General features: G+C 33.2%; 1 protein-coding gene across 16 annotated transcripts in view; it reads right to left on the bottom strand.

The window, feature by feature from the left end:
- The window catches only part of LOC145268317 (PAN2-PAN3 deadenylation complex subunit pan3-like), a 412,758-nt gene that overhangs the window by 96,832 nt on the left and 292,997 nt on the right, over nucleotides 1-22,929 (bottom strand). For 14 of the 16 annotated variants that reach the window (XM_080123796.1, XM_080123781.1, XM_080123790.1 and 11 more), the window contains 2 exons: nucleotides 17,576-17,714; nucleotides 11,135-12,325 (listed from right to left, as the gene is read on the bottom strand). In XM_080123796.1, coding sequence (XP_079979922.1) covers nucleotides 12,173-12,325; nucleotides 17,576-17,714 — 292 coding nt within the window. In that variant the 3' untranslated portion in view covers nucleotides 11,135-12,172. Of the gene's footprint in view, nucleotides 1-11,134; nucleotides 12,326-17,575; nucleotides 17,715-22,929 lie in introns of those variants that run through there. The other 2 variants (XM_080123792.1, XM_080123798.1) reach the window with 1 other exon arrangement.

Genomic DNA, 22,929 nt, shown 5'->3' with positions numbered 1-22,929 from the left:
CTAGCATTACAATCTTCAAAGAAATAAAATTTAAATATAAATATATATATATATATATATATATATATATATATATATATATATATATACAGGGTGTCCACAAAGTCTGACTACATTATGTAGCCAGACTTTATGGGCACCGTGTAGATTATGTAGCCAGACTTGTTCCTTGCTAATAGAGTCAGATGGTTTTGTGGCCATGTTCGAATCTCCCAACCAGCTGTAATCATAACTCCCTGCATCGATAGATTCCTGAAAGGATGAAACATTAATGTCCATAGGTATTAAAAAAATTATCATAGTAATAATTTTATATATATATATATATATATAGGGTGCCCATAAAGTCTGGCTACATAATGTAGTCAGACTTTGTGGACACCATATATATATATATATATATATATATATATATATATATATATATGCGTTTTATTTTTTATTACCGTTTTTTTCTGTTTAGTTACATTATTGTTTCAGCTACGCGACCGTTTCTTGGCCGTTATGTAGCCTCCTCAAATTTTACAGAAAAGTTACCATAAACGAACTTTTCTGTAAAGTCTGAGAAGGCTACATAACGGCCAAAAACCGGTCGCACAGCTGAAACAAAAATGTAACTGAACAGGAAAAAAACGGTAATAAAAATAAAACGCATATTTGCTCTACAACAGTATTGAGCACTTCCTTCAGGTTTTTATTAATTATCATTTCTACTATATATATATATATATATATATATATATATATATAAATAATTGTTCATGTTATCAATTTTCATGTAATTTATTAATTATTTTTTTCTGCGTGAATTTAGGTCAATTGTAATAAGAATCTTCTATTATGGCTTTTCTATAAGAGAAACCTTTTATCAAACCCGCTTTTATGTATTTATTTTTTTCAGACAAGATAAAGTTATTGCACACTATTATGTTAATGCTAGCATCAATATTTTATGGTAAAAGACTTCTACTGGACAGCAGAGACGATGTAAGTGAAGAAAATGAAGGAGGAGTTGGCAGTGAAATATCTGATGTCGAAGATTGTGAAATAAATAATGATAAAGGTGTTTTTTTGATATGTTTACATGCATAAAACATTTTTACAAATATATACAAAAAAAAAAAAAAAAAAAAAAAACATGATAGGTTTTCGTCACAAAACGCCCAAAGAATTTTTTAAATTTGGCAATTCTGGATTAATACATTATGTATTTATCTATCTGACTCAAAATAATGGCTCCGCGTCTAAGTAATTTTGAACTTCCAGTCTATGAAGAGTTAAAAAGATAAAATTTATTATCAAACATAATTCATCCCCAAAGCTAAGGAATATTTTTACATATATTTTCTGTGATTAAATTATATATAATTCAACCGTAATAAATGATCTCAGAGATGTTTTTAAAAAATATGCATTTAACAGAGTTAATGCTCAGATGAATTGCAGCTTTTAACGTTATATGAAATGAAATTCACTTAAAGTTCTAGATTTAAAATTATCAAAAATATTGATTTTTTTTTCTGTACAAGAATTTAAAGAGGAGAATTATTGGGTAAATTGTAACCAAAAATGCTGTATGAAATGAGATTCTCTTTTGTAAACAAGCCAAAACCTAACATCTATAATATGAATGTCACCTGTCTGTTTAAATGTATGTATATATGTATGTTTGTCTGCCTAAAACTTTCGACAGACGCGATGGATTTTCACAAGATCGGTATCATTTTGAAGCTTGACATCTTGGACGAAAAATATCAAAAAATTGGCTAAAAACATTAATTCCTTCACCCTCAACTGGGCAGTTTTCTACAAGGAGGGTCGATGTTTTTGTGAGCCATTCTTGCAAGTCATCATATCGGTTGGATTAACTTTGCCTAATTTTAACGTTCCAAACTTCCCGTCGTGTCATGGAGTAAGACGTCAGATTTTCTTCCACTTTCTTTTCCGCCTTCGTGTCACCAGTTTGAGCCTGCCTGCCTACTACCACTTTGCTCAACACACACCTACAAACACCCGGGCAACGCCGGGCACCCAGACTAGTTTGAAAATAAAACGATGATAATCGAAAATAATTTAAAAAAAAAAAAATGGATTGAGTGAAGGTAGTTAGGTGGTTAATGACAGGCTGAAATGAGTGTCAAGTTCGAATCTATTTTCTTTTCACAGAAACACCTTTATTACTTGGCCTTGTGCCCAATCCCAGACAAATAAAATAAGATAAACTTACAATCTAATCTGCTTAGTAAGTACGAAATTAATGAACGAATAAAAATACTTCCTGTGAAAGTATTTTTATTCGTTCATTAATTTCATATGAATCTAATCTTAATATTGGTTTCCCCAATATCTTTCTAGTTAGTAAATGTTTTTTTTTGTTTTTTTGTTTTTTTAGAAAGAAATTCAAAGATGCCATACAGTGATCTTCTTTAAAGAGGATCCAAGAAAAATGGCAATAATCTCGGAATAAATGTCAAGGAAACAAATTATATCAAATTTGGTCAATTATTGATGATCGGCATGAAAAAACCGACAGAAAAGCGAGAATAGAAAGATGTCAATCAGAATCAATATAGAAGATACGTGTACTACTCATTCTAGACATTTTCTAGAATCAAAATTAGAATAAGTATTATAGCCATAAGTATTGGATTACGGCCGGGCAATGCTGGGTCTTGGGAGTCTAACGGTGCCGGAAAGTATCAGGTTCTCAAGTACATCTCAGAACTTTACTCATGGCGTCAATCTTAAACAAAAGGACACTGCAAATTCCTATTTATGGAATGACAATTAAAAAAAAAAAAAAAAAAAAAAAAAAAAACGAATAGTTTTGGTCAACAGGTCAGAGACGAGAGATGCTGGTCAAACATGTGGTACATACGTACATGTGGTGTGGTACATTCTTTCACCGCTGCCAACCACCACTTGGTACTTCTATTATCTCTCTTTGTGTCACTTGCCACAAACTACGAATTGATTTTTCAAAATAAAGACCAATGTTTTCAGATCAGCTAAATGATTCATTATCTTATAAATAAAAAAATAAAAAAAATGATATACATCCGTACGCATTTGAACACATGCAGCTGATGAACAGATTCTGATTTGGTTCGTAATAATAAACATAAGGTTTAGTATCATTATATCTTGATTTTAATCTTACTATATAACAGAGTGCGGACATACGTATGCAAATACTGAGACGTGTGCGAAATGGCATCATGGTAAAGAAAAAGGAGAAGGAGGACATCAGAGAAGGCGACGGAGGACAGTTGAGAGGTCAGGGTTGGTTGTTTTTGTTTTATGGCATATCAACCCTTTTCGGGTTATTTAATGCCAAATACAAAGATTTTGAAGAAAAATTTTTCTAATAGAATATATTTGTTGTTTTCACGTTGGTTTCTATTTAACCCATAGTTGGAACCCTAACAGGTACTACCACTCCGGGTCAGAGTGGACCTGGGAGCAATGGTAATTAAAGGGTGGCTCCACACTCCCCAAAGCCCGCAAGCTGGGGCCTCACCACTGGATATAGTTTAAGGTCATATCCAGGACCCCCATTGAGGGACTTTTACCCTCTGCAAGGGGGGCAGTCGGCGTATTCTAATGCCCCACCGACAGGGCCAGAGAGGTCAGGGAGACAAAGCACAATCTCAGTTTATTCAAGAAAGTGCCCGGAAATAAATGTTACAAAGAAAAAAAAAAAAAAAAAAAAAAAAAAAAAAAAAGAGTTAAGTTATTACTTGTCTTACATTCTGTGCGACGTACTCTGCTACAACATCTAGTCAGAATTCCTTTGAGAAATACATTGGAGTACTTACCAAAATGAAAGCTGATAAAGCAACAAAAGAAATGCTCAACATGAGACGGTACAATACATACAGTAATCTCTAACTTTCTTTAAAGAAAACCATGTTTCTTTTTTTTTTCTTAAATGGTAACAATCTTGGAATAAATGCCAAAGTAACAAATTCCAGTGTTTCAACAATTATTGGTTGGTGAATAGCATCCACATGCCAAAAAGGCAGGTAGAGAAGAGGCGGTATTAACCAGACTATATAGTACATACACATTATTTGCAAATATTTATTTAAAAACAAAAAAAAGAGAAAAGAAAAGAATCCTAAATGAGTATCCCATGTCAAGAACAATATACCGTTAATATATATTGTTCGTTAAGCTCCCTCTACCTTGTTAAAAAAATATTAACACCAATGAGCATCTAATATCTTTACAAAGCCACAGTTCACCCATGCATGGAGTATTGTTGTCACATTTGGCCTGGTGTATCTCTCGCTCTTAGATAGGATCCAAAAAAAGAGTCTCGCATCTAATAGTCCTGCACTATCGGCCAACCTCCAACCCCTGTCCCATCACCGCAATTTCACGTCCCTATACCTGTTTTACATGTACTTTAATGGAATGTACTCTGATGAATTAATGATACTTGTTTCTCCTCTGCATACATACTTCGACTGACCAGTAGTCAAATCGCATCCCTTCACTGTTGAGGTCTCTAGATACTGGAAGCCTTCTGCTCTTAATAACTTTTTTTCTCAAACTGTTAGACTTTGAAATTGCCTCTCTGTTTCCTGCCTCCCTGACTTAGCACAGTCAGAGAAGCAGGAAATAGGGAGGCAATTTCAAAGTTTAAATGTAACTGAACAGACATGTTGCTGTTTCATTTCCTATTCAGTATTCCTACAGATAGTAAAAAAAAAAAAAAAAAAGAAAAAAAAGAAACTACAAAAAAAATAAAAATGAAATTATGTAAAATGTTGACATTTCTAATCTATCTATAAAATTGAGAATGTGTGTGTGTGTGTGTGTGGACACTTCTCAACCTGTATACTGAACAAATTTTTGATTTACAGGCTTGAAATTTGGTATATAGGGTATCCAGACATGTGGAATACTTTAATTGGTTTTCAACTGGAAAAAAAAAAGGGGCTACTAAGGGGTTAAATGGTAAAAATTGGTACTTGGGAGTCGTCAGATTTTTATCTGTTCTCAACTAATTCACGAATGTGCATACGCGGCTGAGAAACATGACAGATTACTTATGTTAAGAATAAGTAAGCTTGAAAACACTTTGTAAAGATTGTGTCAAGCTGGTCTAATGATTATCATACTTGACTCGGTGTGCTCAGGTTTTGGTTTCAATCTCAACTCGAGTATTTTGTTGTTGTTTTTTTTTACTTACAAAAAGTGAACTGTTTAGAAAAAAACAACAAAAAAAAACAAACAATACTTGTATGCGCAGGTCTCAGTTTCTGTTTTAATTGAAATGTAATATTTATGCATATTTTATTACAGGGCAATGCCAGGCGGCCTGCTAGTTTTATTTAAATTCTATATTTATTAATCTGCTAGTTGAAGACAAATAAACCCATTTTCTGTGATATCAGCAAAAAAAATATTTTTTTTGTAATGAACAAATTTCTATTTTACGAATTTAGTTATTTTATGAAGCATTTGGTGGAAGATCCGGGTTTTAGATGTGCTAAATCTGAAAGACAAGTACGTTCCATTGATGGTAAGCCATAGGCAAAGTGTCCGAACTGGCTTAAATGAGTGTGAGGTGGTAGGTTTTTATTACTATCGAGGAGATATGCCGTCAGCTTCTGTGTCTGTGAACTGACCATCAAAACACGAGTCAAAATGACCTGGAAGAAATTCCATCAACTGCAACGAATACCCAACTTGTACATAAGACGCACAACTTATAGCTCCTGCATCCACAGTGCAATTCTCCATGCACATGAGACCCAGCCTTTTACCACAGCAGATTGCAACACAATGGCAGGGCAATGATTAAATGGGTTTAAAATAGCTTGAAACATCATATAGCATGGAATCACTCTTGTGACAGAGTTTCTTGGCGGTATAGAGTGAGATCTGCCATACACGCTTCTTGGATGGCAGCCCACTACTGTGGATGATACCCTCTCAACCAGCAAATCTATCTATATATCTATAAAAGTGGATGTGTCTGTGTGTACATTTCCCTATGCAATAACTTTGTCAATTTTTAGTCTACAGACTCGAAATTTGATATACAGAGTACTGAGATTTGGGGAAAAATCTTTCTGGTCTGTTTTCGGACAGAAATTTGGCTGTTAAGCGGTCAAAGTTCAACGATTTGACCTTTGAGAACTCTACCAAACTCCTCTGCCAATTTTGGGTCTAAACACTTGAAATTTTAGATATTGGTTCCTTGACATGGATCTAACTTAATAACTTAATTTGAACCCAAAACAATAAATGTTAAGGGGTCATAATAGGGGTCAAAGTTAAAAAAACTGACCGTTTTTTTTTTTTTTTTGCTCAACATACACCTCCAAACTTCCGGGCAACGCCGGGCAGAAATGCTAGAAAAAAAAAAAAAAAAAAAAAAGGCTGACAATATTGTTATATGGATAACCGATGATGATTTTAACGAAACATTATTTAATCCAGGAGAGTAGCACAATAACTAATAATGATAATGATTAAGAATGGTTATTTTTTGTTATTTTTTTATTTGCATTCAATAAAGTATGTATTGGAATTACGTTTCTTACTTTTTGAGATGAGGATTGGTTATTCATATCATTTGGGATCTTCAAACTATTCTTTCTGAAGAGATAAGATTAGAACAGTAGTCCAAAGATTCCAAACAATATGAATATTGAAATTTATTTCTGGCAATATGTCACACTGTTTATTGTGAATGCGTGTGTTTTGTATTTTAATAAAGGACTCACCACTTATCAAGGCCTAGAAGCCACTCAGGAATAAGGATTAATACATGTAAGATAGTCGGTGAAACAGCAGCCCAATGACCGATAGTTGTGGAAATTGGGTAACTATTTAAAGGGACGGCTCAACAAGAACTTGTTTACATTGAACTTGAAAAAGACCATGTTGTAGTCAGCTGGAAAGCAGACCCATAGTACAGAGTTTTATAGGCAGGCAGTTCAAAGAAAGAAGCTGTTTATGGAATTTACATCTAGATTTAGGCACAGATAAAGAGTGGAGAAAATTGTTGACAGTGGTTTTAGCTAGACGAGTGTTTGGTGTGAATGCTTTGTAGGTGGAGGGATCACAGACGAAGGAACAGAAAACACTTATGCTTTCATGAACAATACCCTTAACTAAACAATTAGTTTACAGGAAAGATGAAAAACAAAAAAGAATAAGAAAAAAAATATGTGCAAATTCAGTCATCATTCAGAATGTTGGTCATCTTAGTTAAGCGGTCAAGGTGAGATCGGCAATTGCTGATCACTTTTCGGAAACAAGTTCAGAAAAATGTAATTATCCTATTTTTGAGAGTTTTGCTTTCAGACAAATAAGATAACTGTTTTTAAGTGTATTAGTTATTTGTCAAAAAAAAAAAAAAAAAAAAAAAAAAAAAGAAAGTGTGGGTGAACAAATGAAATGAAATAAAAAATGGAAAACAAGAAAAAGATGGGAAAAAAGATGGGGGAAAAAAAGATGGGGGGTGGACAAAAAAGGCCCGAGGGGGGAGCAAAAAAAAGACGGGGGGGGGGGGTAGATGGGAAGAAAAAAGATGAGGAAAAAAAAGATGGGGAAAAAAAGATGGGGGAAAAAAAGATGGGGGAAAAAAAGATGGGGGAAAAAAAGATGGGGGAAAAAAAGATGGGGGGGAAAAAAGATGGGGGAAAAAAGATGGGGGAAAAAAGATGGGGGAAAAAAAGATGGGGGAAAAAAAGATGGGGGAAAAAAAGATGGGGGGAAAAAAAGATGGGGGGAAAAAAAAGATGGGGGGAAAAAAAAGATGGGGGGAAAAAAAGATGGGGGGAAAAAAAAGATGGGGGGAAAAAAAAGATGGGGGGAAAAAAAGATGGGGGGAAAAAAAAGATGGGGGGGAAAGATGGGGGGGGAGATGGGAGGGGAAAGATGGGGGGAAAGACGGGGGGGGGAAGATGGGGGGATGGGGGGAAGATGGGGGAAGATGGGGGGAAGAGGGGGGAAAGATGGGGGGAAAAAGATGGGGGGGAAAAATGGGGGGAAGATGGGGGAAAAAGATGGGGGGAAAAAGATTGGGGGGGAAAAAGATGGGGGGGGAAAAAGATGGGGGGGGAAAAAGATGGGGGGGGAAAAAGATGGGGGGGAAAAGATGGGGGAAAAGATGGGGGGGGGAAAAGATGGGGGGAAAAAAGGTGGGGAAAAAAAAGGTGGGGGAAAAAAAGGTGGGGGAAAAAAAGGTGGGGGAAAAAAAGGTGGGGGAAAAAAAGGTGGGGGAAAAAAAGGTGGGGGAAAAAAAGGTGGGGGAAAAAAAGGTGGGGGAAAGCCATTTGTATCTATAAAAACAAGTCACTAATTTATATAATTGTATGGTACTTTATAATAACATTGTATTATTGTGGCCCCTAATTGCACGATTGCTAGGTCTTACACTTTGCATTACTGTATGCCAAATCAACAACAAAAAAAAAAGGTATAGATTAAATACAATACGTTACTAACAAGTAAATTTGCTTGACCATTTCATTTTTTAATTATATAGTTGCATAATTCGCTTCACTGATTTTGTCCTTTAGTCCTCACATTCTAGAAGCAATGCTTCTGACGAAAAAAGAATTGCAGTTTTTTGGGGTCAAAATTCCATCCAACAATTATCGTTGGTAAGTTTTTGACCGTGAAATACTTGTCTTTTTTAAGCTCTTTACATCAAGTGGCTTCATGTCTTGCTTAGTGCGAGAGCCATAAAAAATTAACACTAAATCAAATATATATATATATATATATTGGAAATAAAATTAACTTTTACTAATTGTTTATATTAGTAGCACTAAATTGCATTGGAAAAAAAGAAAAAAAAAAAAGAAATTTATAAGAAAATTTTGATTTTTATGTTTTGCAGGGGTGCAATTGCAAGAGTACCAGTCAGGTATTAGTGTGAAGAGTTTACTATTATGTATGAAGATAAAGATAAAATATCATAAAATGAAAAGATGTGGAGACAGAATGTATAAAAGACAGAAAGGAAAAAAAAACTAAACACATGTTTGTTTCTATATCTTACTGTGTTTAATTGTTTTTTCTTTTTGGTCTTTAACATCCACACACACACACACACACAGTTTCCTAGATGTAAATCCATTCAAACTTCAGTGTTTATGAAAAAACACTCAATAAAAAGCAGAACATAATTGTAATGCATATATAGTATACTTATCTATATAAATATCATTGTGCGTACATGCTCCTGTGGCAATTACTTTAGAGAAGCAGTTTCTCTAAAGTAAGACCTGGCCAGAAGGCACCACTTCTTTAACGCAATTGCAGCAGAAACATGTATGCATATATGTAGCCAATAATGTTTGTTGGTTGGTTGTTTAGTTTTACGGCATATCAACCCTTTTTAGGTTATTTAATGCCGAATCTGGTGATTTTGAAGTACAATTTTTTAATATAGTATATTTGTTTTTTAAGTCGTATTCTATTTAACCCATAGTTGGGACCCTAACAGGTGCTACCACTCCGGGTCAGAGTGGACCTGGGAGCAATGGCAATTAAAGGGTGGCTCCACACTCCCTAAGGCCTGCAAGCTGGGGCCCTCACCATCGGATATAGTTTAAGGTCATATCCAGGACCCCAATAATGTTTGTATAAATAAATATACAATGTATGGGGTAGTTTGATTCGAATAAATGAGAAATGAGATTTCTGATGAAAATGGAATGGTCAGCATATGTAATGACTGGATAAACAGAAATACCAACTAGTTAAATATTGACATAAAAACATGTTTAAAGCTTTCGTGAGCTGCAATATTTCGATCTGTGTGAACAGTCATTGTTCCTATTCACCTGCCTCCCCAAGAGGGCAGAGTTAGACACCAGGGTCGTTTTTTAATGTGGAGAAAAGGAACAAAAATTTTTTAAATTGTCTCAGTCGTGAAGGATTTCTCCTCCACTGACCGAGAACAAAAAAAAAATCAAAGTGTAGTATCAGAACAGATACTACACTTCGATCTTGGCTTGAAGAACAGTCATTGTTGCAAACTTTGTATCTTCTAATAAATTCCTCACTTATGAATGAAGTTCCTTTGATATGATGAATATATTTTATATGGAGCGAAATATCACATATCCTGGAAATTTTAAACAAGTTAATATTTTAATTAGTTTATTCTCCGGCTTATCCACTCTCTCTCTCGTATATATATATATATATATATATATATATATATTTCACACACAAACTATTTAAAAACTATGTTACATATTTCAAAGATATACCATACTTTCATTGACATAGCTTGACCCCTTACTATTTAGAAAAATCAGTTATAATCCATGCTAAATTCTCAATGACTCACAAAGATAAATCATTAAAGTCCATTCTTCGATTTGTCTTCATTTCGCAAGTTGATGAAAATTTGGAATGGATTATAATGGCTTTTTCAAATCAGTAAAAGTTTAATTCATGTCAATGAAACCATGGTATTTCTGTCTGAAATCTACAATGTATAGTGTTTAAATAGATAATTTGTATTTTTGCTCTCATATTCTTGCAATCAAGCACTTTGGTGATTCCCTTTCAACTTACACTGATGCATAATGTGTCTGTGTGTGTGTGTGTATATATGTATAAACGGACTTTTTGTGTTTCACCTGAAAAAATCCTTAATGCAGAAATATTCATTATACATTGTATTCATAAGACTGTATAAAGAAGGTTTTTCTAAAAAGTTAATAAACAAAATTAAATTTTTAAAAGAAAATTAAATATTTAAAATGTACAATGCGTAAAAAAACATGATTGAATGAGTTAATTATAATAAGCAATTCAAATTTTATTACCTCTTCTGCTTAACTGAAAGTAGAAAAACTTAATATACCTATCATCAAATTTTTTTATTTTAAATTCTATTTTTTGTTTTAATAAATTATCAAGAATATCCCCCGCCCTAATGTACTCAATATTTTTTAATTTTATATATAATAAAATATTTTTAAAAAACTTTGCTCATTTCATATCAAAATCAAATTTTCCCTCCCACAAAAAAAAGACAGTTAAAAAAAAAAAAAAAAAAAAAAAGATTTAAAAAAAGAAAAAGAAAAAAAAAAACAGATTTAAAAAAAAGAAAAAAAAAAGAAAAAGAAAACTTACAAATTGAAAATGTTTTTTTCTGTATTTTCTTTAATATTTTATTTTTCATATTTTTCCTGGTTCCCCCATTCTGTTTCCTAAATCACCCGATCATCAAAACAAGATGAGTATTTTACACGCATACATACATACACACACACACACATACATACACGCTATCACTGGCGACTCTAGCAGTTGTGTAATTTGGGCTGAGCCTGATCTTGCCTGACTATCAAGTCTAGGTATTTCAAGCCATCAAAACTATCTCAGAACACTGCACTGACCTATCCAGAACGAAATAACCCTGAACAGTTTTCTCTAATTTTCAATGAATATAGATAGCTTTACTTTAACTTTATGACTTGAGCTATTGACTTAAATGTTCCTTTCTTTTAATATTCATGATAATGTTAAATAAAGAAAAGTTAATGTTAGTCATGTTGGGTTAAAACAATCCTTTGATAAATTGCCATAATTTCAATCAATAAAAAAGGAAATTTAAAAAATAAATGATATAATCAATTTAACTTTTTAGGCCCTAATAAACAGGTTAGCTAGAGTCACCGCTGATTTTGTTTATTTCTTTTTAATCAATTTTTTTTTCCATTTTTTTTATTTTGTCATTTTGTTAGAAAATTTTGCTGCCTTTTTTTCCTCCTTATATTTTCAATGAATTTCCTTTTTTTTTGTTTTTTCAAGTTTTATGTATTCAGTTTTTTTGTTTGTTTCGTATTTTAATTTGTGTAATGCTTACTTTGAGATGACAGCATTTTCTATGAATTGAAGACAAATGAAACTGCTTAAGGAGCGAAGAAAGAGCAGTTTTATTGTTCCCGGGTGTGGGTGGTGGTGGTGGTGTGTTGGTAGCAATAGTCATGATTAGGGAGGTCGTGGCAATGGTGATGAAGTACTGGGGTTATAAAGGCCATTACAAAGAACAGCCTCTGGCCCTGGAGACCACTGGACACCTTCCCCAATATATTTCTTTTTCTTCTCTAAAAATGTGAAGTTCTTGATTTGATGGTTGATTTCTTCAGATTTTTTTTTTTTTTTTTTGTTAATAACCTTAGGCAAAATTGTTGTGGTGTTGCTGTGTGGCTGAAAGCAACTCTGAGAAAGCGCTCTCGAAACTTTGTTTTAATTCAGCATAAGAGACGACTAACATTGTCTGCTCGTCTCGCGACATAAGAGTCACTTTGTCCATAACACCAGCATCCAACTAAAAGGCGAAGTGGGAGAGAGAGAGAGAGACAGATTATAAAAAAAATGTTAGACTTATTTGTAAATAAAATAAGTGAAATAAAAAAAAATAAAAAAATGTTTAAATAAGAATATTTGGCTGCAAAGTTAGCAAAAGACAAAAAAAAAAAAAAAAAAAAGACAAAAAAAAGACAAAAAAACGCAACATTTTTTTTTTTTTTTTTTTTTTTTTTTAAATATCAAAGCTGTAATTGCCAAACATTTTTTTTTAAATTTTATTTTTACTCAATTTCAACCCAAACAATGCATATTGCCACTTCGAATGTAAAGGGCTACTATTTGAGATCATGTCCAACAGGGAACTGTGGGGAGTTGAACAGCAAGATGCCCATTCTACATTATGTTTAAACATCTGCAGATTAATACAGTTAAGGAAGCAAGAAACGGAGGGAATTTTAAAGTCTAGCAGTCTGAGAGAAGAAACTATTAGAGTAGAAGTCTTTTTTTGGCATTTAGGGATCTCCACGGTAAAGGGGTGGGGTTTTGCTGCTTGTCAGGTTAGCTGAGGGAGGGTACAGATGTATATTAGTAAATGTGTATAGATTTTGAGTTTGACTTTGAACAAGATCTATAAAAAAAATAAAAAAAAAATAAATAAAAAATATATATATATATATATATATATATATAAAATCAAATTCACTTATTTTCTCTTATTTCATTCTACACAACATAATGACAGACTTAAATCTGATGCCCTTGGAGAGAATAAGGAGATACATGCAGAGCAGGAGGCCCTGTTGGGTTAGTCATATTGAAATAATGGATGAAAGTGCTTAGGTTAGCAGATATACTAGTTGATACAGCAGGGAAACATGGGATAAAAGTGATAGGAAGAGATTTGAAAAGACAGACAAATAAAAACCTGGTACTTACAGCCCTGAATTTTTGAGATGAGGATTGATTATTTGTATTGTAATTGTCTGTATTTTTAAGATGAGGTGTTTTCATTTATTGAGATTGTCGGACTGACTTCCTCATCTTGGTTGTTATAGTCACAACGTTTCGGCCGTTTTGCTCTCCGGCCTTCATCAGGTGTTTTGTATCGAACTGGAGAACCGTTTGTTAGGAGTCTCGAACCCAACCCTTATTATTCGGACTCCAACTAGGCTCTGAGACATAGTTGCTGATTCTCTGTTTTGAATGTTACTTTTCACTGCCTTTGTTCAGGATACAGAGAATCAGCAACTATGTCCCAGAGCCTAGCTGGAGTCCAAACACAGTACCCCCGTAATAATAATAAAGGGTTGGGTTCGAGACTCCTAACAAACGGTTTCCCAGTTCGATACAAAACACCTGATGAAGGCCGGAGGACAAAACGGCCGAAACGTTGTGACTATAACAACCAAAATGAGGAAGTCAGTCCGACAATCTCAATAGATTATTTGTATTATTCAGATTCTTAGATCTACCTTTCTCATCTTGAGTGTTATTTTGTACAATATTTTAGTCGATGTAACCTCTGATCTACTTCAGGTGTAGCGTATTGAACTCGGAAAATCTTCCCACCAGACTCGGAAACCTCTCTATCAAACTGGGATATCTGCATGGAATGTCGAACAGAACCTTTTATTTAATCCACGCTCTCGATTCCATCAGCTATGAGTTAGTAGAAGTCATTGTATTTTTGGGTGTCACCTACACTAAGGATTAGACTTTTAAGCTTCAGGTGTGTAACTTTTACAATTAAATTTTTACCAAGTGCTCTATCTACTGCACCACAAGTCCTTGCAGAGTCCGACAGAAAGATCCCCCCCCCCCCGAGATCAACAAGATACACCTGAAGAATGTCGGAGGTTACATCAACCGAAATGTTGTAAAAGTAACACTTAAGGTGAAAACAGACGTCTGAAGAATCTAAATAATATGAAAGACCTGTTAAATTTCAAAGTCAAACTTTAAAAGCCGTCCAACTGTTTTTCCTCTTTCAACCCTCATCTATTTTCTTTCTACTGTATGTGCATTGTAAGTTTTTTTTTTCTAAATTAACACAAAAATCTTTTGGTTCTTATTTAAAATTCGACTCAAGAAAAACAAAAAAAATACAAATTTTTTATGATTTATGTACTGGTTCATGGAACCAAGATGATATACTCCAAAAATCACCTAAATCACGCAAGTATTTTTTTTTTTTTTTAAACTAATAAAGTCCTATTTTATTATTTTTAGCGATTAATAACTTTTGTCAGATATTGCTTATAAAAAAAGGGAGACAGAACTTAATTCGACCTATTGAAATCAAAATTGCCTTTTAGTGAATACAATTTAAAAAATTTTTTTTTTTACAAACGAGTCACCACTTATCAAGACCACTCGAGGATAAGGGTTAATGAGTGTATAGTAGTCAATGGGAAAATATAGTAATCATTAGTAAATTGAATTACTTAAGGGGAACGGCTCATCAAGAATTTGTTCATGTTGGAATTGAAGTCAGTTGGAAAGCAGGAAAACTGAACAGAGTTCCACAGACATGCAGTTCTAAGAAAGAAGCTTTGTTCATGGAATCTACGTTTTGATTTAGGCAAAGATAAAGAGTGGGGAGAAATTATTGATAGTGGTTTCAGCTAGACGAGTGTTTTTCGTGAAAGTCAGTACAGGGGGGGATCATAGATTGGAGCTCAGACGTGCACTTGCCATAAAAATAATAAAGAAGAGACAGGCTCACAACGCCTCTTCTGTGAGAAAGAGGTTGCAGGGAAGAGAAAAAGGCATCCCTCACTAGGCTGTGAAGTCTTTTTTGAACTCTGTCAAGGCTAAGCTGCCCAGACGTAGCAACAGTACTCCATCCTTGGATGTACTTGTCTCTTATATAGGTAAAGAATTGCATCAGCAGTGAGATATCTACTGGATTGATTTTTTTTTCCAGCTACCTTCGCAACGGATTTGATGTGCGTGTTCCATCTCAGATCCGGAGTAAAGATCAGACCCAGAAGCTTGTCAAAACATGGAGCCTCCACAAGACAAGAGCCATTCATTCAGACGGGGATCAGAGCATTGATGTAAAGATTGGTTTTAGATGCATTAAAATTAACCATCCACCTCTTTTCCATTGCACCACATGATCAAGATCAGAGGAGAGAGAATCAGACAGAACTTGGTAGTTTACAGCTTTTGAAATATTGCCATAGATTGTAGTGTCATCAGCATAAATGTCTACAAATGATCTTGGGATATGATTTGGGAGATCATTTATGTAGATCAAGAAGAGAGTTGGGCCCAGGATGGTCCCCTGAGGGACTCCATCATTAATACTGTGAGCTTCTGATATCTGCCCATCAACCACTACTCTTATGAACTTAAGAGAGAGAAATTATTTAATAATTGAAAAGACATTTCCAGCTATACTATAGCTGGAGATTTTGTGGAGTAGACCTTTATCAAATACCTTAGATATGTCAAGGGCAGGACACCTTCGTTGAGAGATTTACTAATCCTATGAAATATAATCGTTAGCACATCTAAAATGGACACTTAAAATGCCTAAAAATTGTAAAAAAAAAAAAAAAAAAAAAAAAAGTGATTTTCTGTACACAAAAATACTTCATCAATTTATGTGATTTTTGGAATATGACATCTTTGTTCTGTGACAAGTATGTACATCATAGAAAGATTTTCTGTATTTTTTTTTTAAAGTGAGTGCAATTCTAAATAAGCACCTAAACTTAATGAAAGCCAGTCATTATATAATATTCTAATTAGTGAGGAGATGTTTTTAATACTTCTCCCCATTTCCAATACAATTACTGATTCCGGTTCATTTCAACAACAAAATGGCCTGAAAGAATGCAGTTACAGCATAAGTGCAACTATAGACTCATCTTAAAAAGCGCCAACTAAGGTTGTTTAGATAGGAATTTTTTTATATTTAATTTTTTTTTTCATTGAATTTTTAAACATTTTTTTTGTAACCTTATAAGCTAACAGCATTCTTTTAAAAGTTACCTATTGAATTTATGCAAAGTTTAATTTGTTTTTTGGTTTTTTTTTTTTTTTCAAATATATGTCATTTTTTATTGGAATCCTTTGAGAGGAGTAATTTGTGTATTTATTTATTTGCGGACTATTATCCTCATCTTTATAGTTGTTGTTTCGCCACGTTTCGCCCAATTCATCCTCTGGTCTTCTTCAGGTGATTAATACGACGAGATAGGAATACACAACAACTATGGAAGGCAGTAATTACTAGGGCTAGAACAACAGCATATTCTTTTCATTGTTTGAACCCTTAGAGTGTGTATCCATTGATATCTTATATGCTTTTATATTGAATGATGTGGTTCTTGGTTGATTAACGGTGTCTTGTGTCGGATATATACTAGAGAGTCAAAACAATGAAAAGATTATTCTGTTGTCATAGCCCTAGTAATTACTGAAGATCTAGTTACGAGACTCAGCATTCCTATCCTGTCACAGTTAATTACTGAAGAAGACCAGAGGATGAATTGGCCGAAATGAGGTGGAACAACAACAACCATGAAGATGAGGATAACAGTCTGCAAAAAAATAAATTTATTGTAATCAATAGATTTTAATTTTACTGGTAGCTTAAAAATAATAAATATTTAATTTTATCATTACTTAGTAATGATAAAATTACTAAATTTTACCAACAATAGAAAATGTTTTTTTTTTTGTTTTTTTTAATGATTTTTGGAACCAGAATTTTTTTTTTTTTAATCATTTTTGAAACCAGAATTTTTTTTTTCTTTTTTTTTTTTTTTTAATCATTTTTGGAACCAGAAACTAGGCTAAAATTTCTCCAATTCTGATACCTCCAAAAGTTCCGATTTTTTTTTTTTTTTTTTTTAATTCCAGATTCCATCTTAAGGAAAGTGAACACCAAGTTCACTTTCTGCAATCTTGTAACTCTCCCTTTCCTTATTGTCCTTTAGTCCTCACATTCCATGAGCAATGTTTCTGATAAAAAAAGGGAAGAGTTGCTGTTTTCTAGGTTGGAATATATCTAACACTTATTGGTGGTCGGTCATTGATCTTAAAATAGTTTTCTTTTTTTTTCTTAGCTCCTTACATCAGTGGCTTCATACCTTGTCTGGAGCAACTTCCATGTAAAAAAAAAAATAAACAAAAAAACTAATCATCCCAGCGTTAATTGTGATTCTGTAGCAATTCATAAAAATGTAAATGTTTAATAATTCAACTGTGAAAAAAGCAAAACAAACTGAATAAGAAAAGAGATTTCTATGCTTACTTTGTTGAGTGAATCTACCATATGCGCCATATCAATCCATGGACTGCCATGTTCATCAACTTGATGGAAAATATAATCTCTGAATAATTTTAACATGTACCTATCCCCAGTTTCAGACCATGATGTGTCTATGGAAAATCTATAAAATAAAATGCAGATTAACTGATGAATGGTGGACAAAAAAAAAAAAAAAAAAAAAAAAAAAAAAAAAAAAAAGCTGAAAATTATTATTTTTTTAAATGGCTTAAAAAGAAAAAAGAAGAAAAGGAAAGCGGCCAAGAAAAAAAAAAGGGTCAAATAAGACAAAAAAAAATCAAAAAACAGTAGAAAGTATAAAGAACAGCTAAAAATGACAAAGGGTCTAGAAAAAAAAATGGGAGGTATGGAAAAGGAATATGAAAAGGACATGAAAGGGGCCAAAAAGGAAAAAAGACAGAAGAAATAGATGAAAAGATAAAAAAGCTGCAAAGATGAAAAACAAAGATGAAAATATATATATATATATATATATATATATATAAATAAATATAATTGTTTACTATAATAATCATTAAATACCTTGGCATTCAGGTCAAGATCAAAGTGTAGTATCTGTTCTTCAGATGCTGTACTTCAATTTCTTGTTCTCTGTCAGTGGAGGAGAAATCCTTCACGACTGAGACAATTTTTATTTTTGTTCCTTTTCTCCATATTAAAAAACGACCCTGGTGTCTAACTCTGTCCCGTGGGGAGGCATTGTATATAGGAATAATCATTAAATACCTACAGACACTAGTGTTTTATCCTTTCAGGAATCATCAATGCAGGGTGTCATGATTAACACCAGTCGATAGGTTCGAACCCGGCGACACAAACCATCTCTGGCTTCATTAGCATGGATCTAATCCATTCGGCTACTATTAACCGCAAGAAATGATGTTGAATTTTAAACCTTTATTTTTTAAATGCTTTTTAACATCTGTCAGAGTGATCTAATCATTATATGATGATCTGCACATAAGAGCTAAATTGACCGACTTTTAATTCAACTGAAAGTGCTCAACAATAAGAAACAAGATTCTTAAAAGGGGCTGACATAATAATTTACTATAATAATTATTAATATACATACATACATATATATATTACACACACACATATATATACATACACACACATATATATACATACACACACATATATATACATACACACACATATATATATATATATATATATATATATATATATATACACACACATGGAAATTTTGAGTTAAATTAAGTATAATAGCAACAAAATTTATTGTTTGACAAAGGAGTACAGATAATTATTAAAGCATTTATTTAATCCATGGATTTTTAATAAAAGGCTTATCTCATCAGAAATGTTAGCAAAATAGATGTGGATAATTATGATTTTTGTATATTAGCACATAGACTGAAAATTAAATTTGTGGTAATAGTGAAAAAAAGGATACCCAAAGTTAAAATAATGAATATACAGGAATGGTTATAAAATCCAATGTATACTGGTATATTCCAGAATGAATTGCGGGTTTTTTAAATAGCATATTTCAGGCTGGGAGGTAAAATCCAAGTCATGTATGTTTCTAAAGTGGTGGAATCCTTTGAAAAGTCTTTCAAATAATTCAATATTCATTTAGACAAAATGTTGAAGTGATTTAACTGAAAAGCAGTATTCCCCAACTGTACTTATATGCAGAAATTCAAGTGTAATGTGAACCGACATCTTGCTGCCCAACTCCCCACATAGTACCCCTGTAGCTTATGTCCCTGATAGTAGCCCCCTATTCAAAGTGGCAATGTGTCTTGTTTGGGGTGAAAATGTAATAAAAAAAATTTTTTAAACTTGTAGCCAATAAGTTTCTTGTTAAGTTAATATACATTTTTTTCTATCTTAAAATTTCTGAAGGTGAATTATATTAGAAAATTGGATAAACTAAGGGGTTCTAGAGATTCTCAAATGCTCACATCAGCATTTTATGACAAATTTATCATAAAACATCAATGACAGCGGGGAGCTTCTCGATAAATACCTAATTGAATTTATGTGGAGACAAAAATTTGGAAACAATCTGTTTGTCTCCATCATAAATCAGATTGCAGAAAAAAAAAAAAAATTAATTAATTGAAATTCTTATTGAGATGAATAATTTGTATTATTTAATTGTATTATTGAGATGAATAATTTGTATTATTTATCCATTTATTTTATTATGGACTATTATTAACCACCTGACGAAGACCAGAGGAATAGTTGGCCAAAATGATGTCGTGAAACAAAAATTAGAAGATGAGGATAATAGTCTACAATAAATAAATGGATAAATAAAACAAATTACTCATCTTAAAAAGAATTACATTCAATTGAATAATATTTAAAATTGTTTTAGAAACGATCGTACACCAAATATTCGTTGTGTTTTGAAGTCTTTGAACTGATATAATGTACTAATTTTATTTAGGTGGTTAATGATGGTCCGCAATTAAATAAAATGGATAAATAAAAGAAAAAGAAAAAAAAATTTAAGGAAAAAAAAGAATCGCAGCTTTTCTTCAAAAAAAAAACAAAAAAAAACAAAAAACTAACAAACAATATAAACTTTCACAAAAAAAACCCCCCAAAAAACAAACTAACATAAACAATATAAACTTTCACAAAAACATTACCATAAATTATCCAGACGCAAATAAAGAAAAACGTCCTCTCTCCTAGCTGTATCACCTAGACAAGGAGCAAAGCTATTCCCATAGGAAGATATACGACGAGAAAATACTCTAACAATTATTGAAAGTTGGAAAAAAAAAAAAAAAAAAAATCAATAAAAGTATTCATTAAACTTACGGTAGTTTTTTTGTTATTTTTATTAATTATTGTATTTCTATTTTTTCTTTGTTATTGTTGTTGTATTTTTGTATACGATAAATGTTATGTTTCCTAGCGTCTTTTATTTTGTTGGCTTGTTCCTACGGTTCTCATCAACGGCCAGTTGAGCCAACATTATGAAAATTCAGGTCAAAAGATACTGGAGTATCAAAGGATTTACTTGGCAAATCTTCCTTGGTTGATTTTGCTTCTAAAAAGTATTTTTATCTTGAAGTATCTTCAGAGAATAAAAAGTGAACCTTGCGTTTATTTTAAGCAGCCTATTTACTTTTGCTTCCTTTATCTGTCCATTAGTCCTCATATTACAGGAGTGATGTTTCTGACAAAGTAGAAAGAATTGCTGTTTTCTGGGTCAGTATCTATCTAACACATCCTTGGCTAATATTTTTAAATCTTTACATCAAGTGGCTTTATGATTTGTCTGGATTAATTTCCATAAATAACAAAAAAAAAAAAAAAAATATTTTGAGTGACCTACATCTTCGGGTGCATTTTGCCAAAAATTAACGAAAGTAATAAATTACTTTGGCTGCCGAAAGTATTTTCGAAGAATATATCATTCAGTGGAAATAGTTGTGCTCAGCATCAAGTTGATCAAGGTGAAAGAGAAGGCATTTTTTTTTCTGTTGGTGTCAAGAAGCTCTTCTGTGATTGCTTTTTAAATCCCAATGGGTCTGGAAGTAATCCTTCAAAAGGTTTGGTGGAAATCAATATGCCCAGGAATTTGCTTGATCCTTGTGTGACCAAAAATATGCTTGATCCTTGTGTGACCAAAAATATGCTTGATCCTTGTGTGGCCAAAAATATGCTTGATCCTTGTGTGACCAAAAATATGCTTGATCCTTGTGTGGCCAAAAATATGCTTGATCCTTGTGTGGCCAAAAATATGCTTGATCCTTGTGTGACCAAAAATATGCTTGATCCTTGTGTGACCAAAAATATGCTTGATCCTTGTGTGGCCAAAAATATGCTTGATCCTTGTGTGACCAAAAATATGCTTGATCCTTGTGTGACCAAAAATATGCTTGATCCTTGTGTGACCAAAAATATGCTTGATCCTTGTGTGACCAAAAATATGCTTGATCCTTGTGTGGCCAAAAATATGCTTGATCCTTGTGTGGCCAAAAATATGCTTGATCCTTGTGTGGCCAAAAATATGCTTGATCCTTGTGTGGCCAAAAATATGCTTGATCCTTGTGTGACCAAAAATATGCTTGATCCTTGTGTGGCCAAAAATATGCTTGATCCTTGTGTGACCAAAAATATGCTTGATCCTTGTGTGGCCAAAAATATGCTTGATCCTTGTGTGGCCAAAAATATGCTTGATCCTTGTGTGGCCAAAAATATGCTTGATCCTTGTGTGGCCAAAAATATGCTTGATCCTTGTGTGGCCAAAAATATGCTTGATCCTTGTGTGACCAAAAATATGCTTGATCCTTGTGTGACCAAAAATATGCTTGATCCTTGTGTGGCCAAAAATATGCTTGATCCTTGTGTGACCAAAAATATGCTTGATCCTTGTGTGACCAAAAATATGCTTGATCCTTGTGTGACCAAAAATATGCTTGATCCTTGTGTGACCAAAAATATGCTTGATCCTTGTGTGGCCAAAAATATGCTTGATCCTTGTGTGACCAAAAATATGCTTGATCCTTGTGTGGCCAAAAATATGCTTGATCCTTGTGTGGCCAAAAATATGCTTGATCCTTGTGTGACCAAAAATATGCTTGATCCTTGTGTGACCAAAAATATGCTTGATCCTTGTGTGACCAAAAATATGCTTGATCCTTGTGTGGCCAAAAATATGCTTGATCCTTGTGTGACCAAAAATATGCTTGATCCTTGTGTGACCAAAAATATGCTTGATCCTTGTGTGGCCAAAAATATGCTTGATCCTTGTGTGACCAAAAATATGCTTGATCCTTGTGTGACCAAAAATATGCTTGATCCTTGTGTGACCAAAAATATGCTTGATCCTTGTGTGGCCAAAAATATGCTTGATCCTTGTGTGGCCAAAAATATGCTTGATCCTTGTGTGACCAAAAATATGCTTGATCCTTGTGTGGCCAAAAATATGCTTGATCCTTGTGTGGCCAAAAATATGCTTGATCCTTGTGTGACCAAAAATATGCTTGATCCTTGTGTGACCAAAAATATGCTTGATCCTTGTGTGACCAAAAATATGCTTGATCCTTGTGTGGCCAAAAATATGCTTGATCCTTGTGTGGCCAAAAATATGCTTGATCCTTGTGTGGCCAAAAATATGCTTGATCCTTGTGTGACCAAAAATATGCTTGATCCTTGTGTGGCCAAAAATATGCTTGATCCTTGTGTGACCAAAAATATGCTTGATCCTTGTGTGGCCAAAAATATGCTTGATCCTTGTGTGACCAAAAATATGCTTGATCCTTGTGTGACCAAAAATATGCTTGATCCTTGTGTGGCCAAAAATATGCTTGATCCTT

Source organism: Euprymna scolopes, chromosome 43 (assembly GCF_053919585.1).
Source record: "Euprymna scolopes isolate OS-2025 chromosome 43, ASM5391958v1, whole genome shotgun sequence".
Classification (NCBI taxonomy): Eukaryota; Metazoa; Mollusca; class Cephalopoda; order Sepiida; family Sepiolidae; genus Euprymna; species Euprymna scolopes.
Note: the sequence above shows the minus strand (reverse complement) of the source record. Positions and strands in the feature narration are given on the sequence as shown.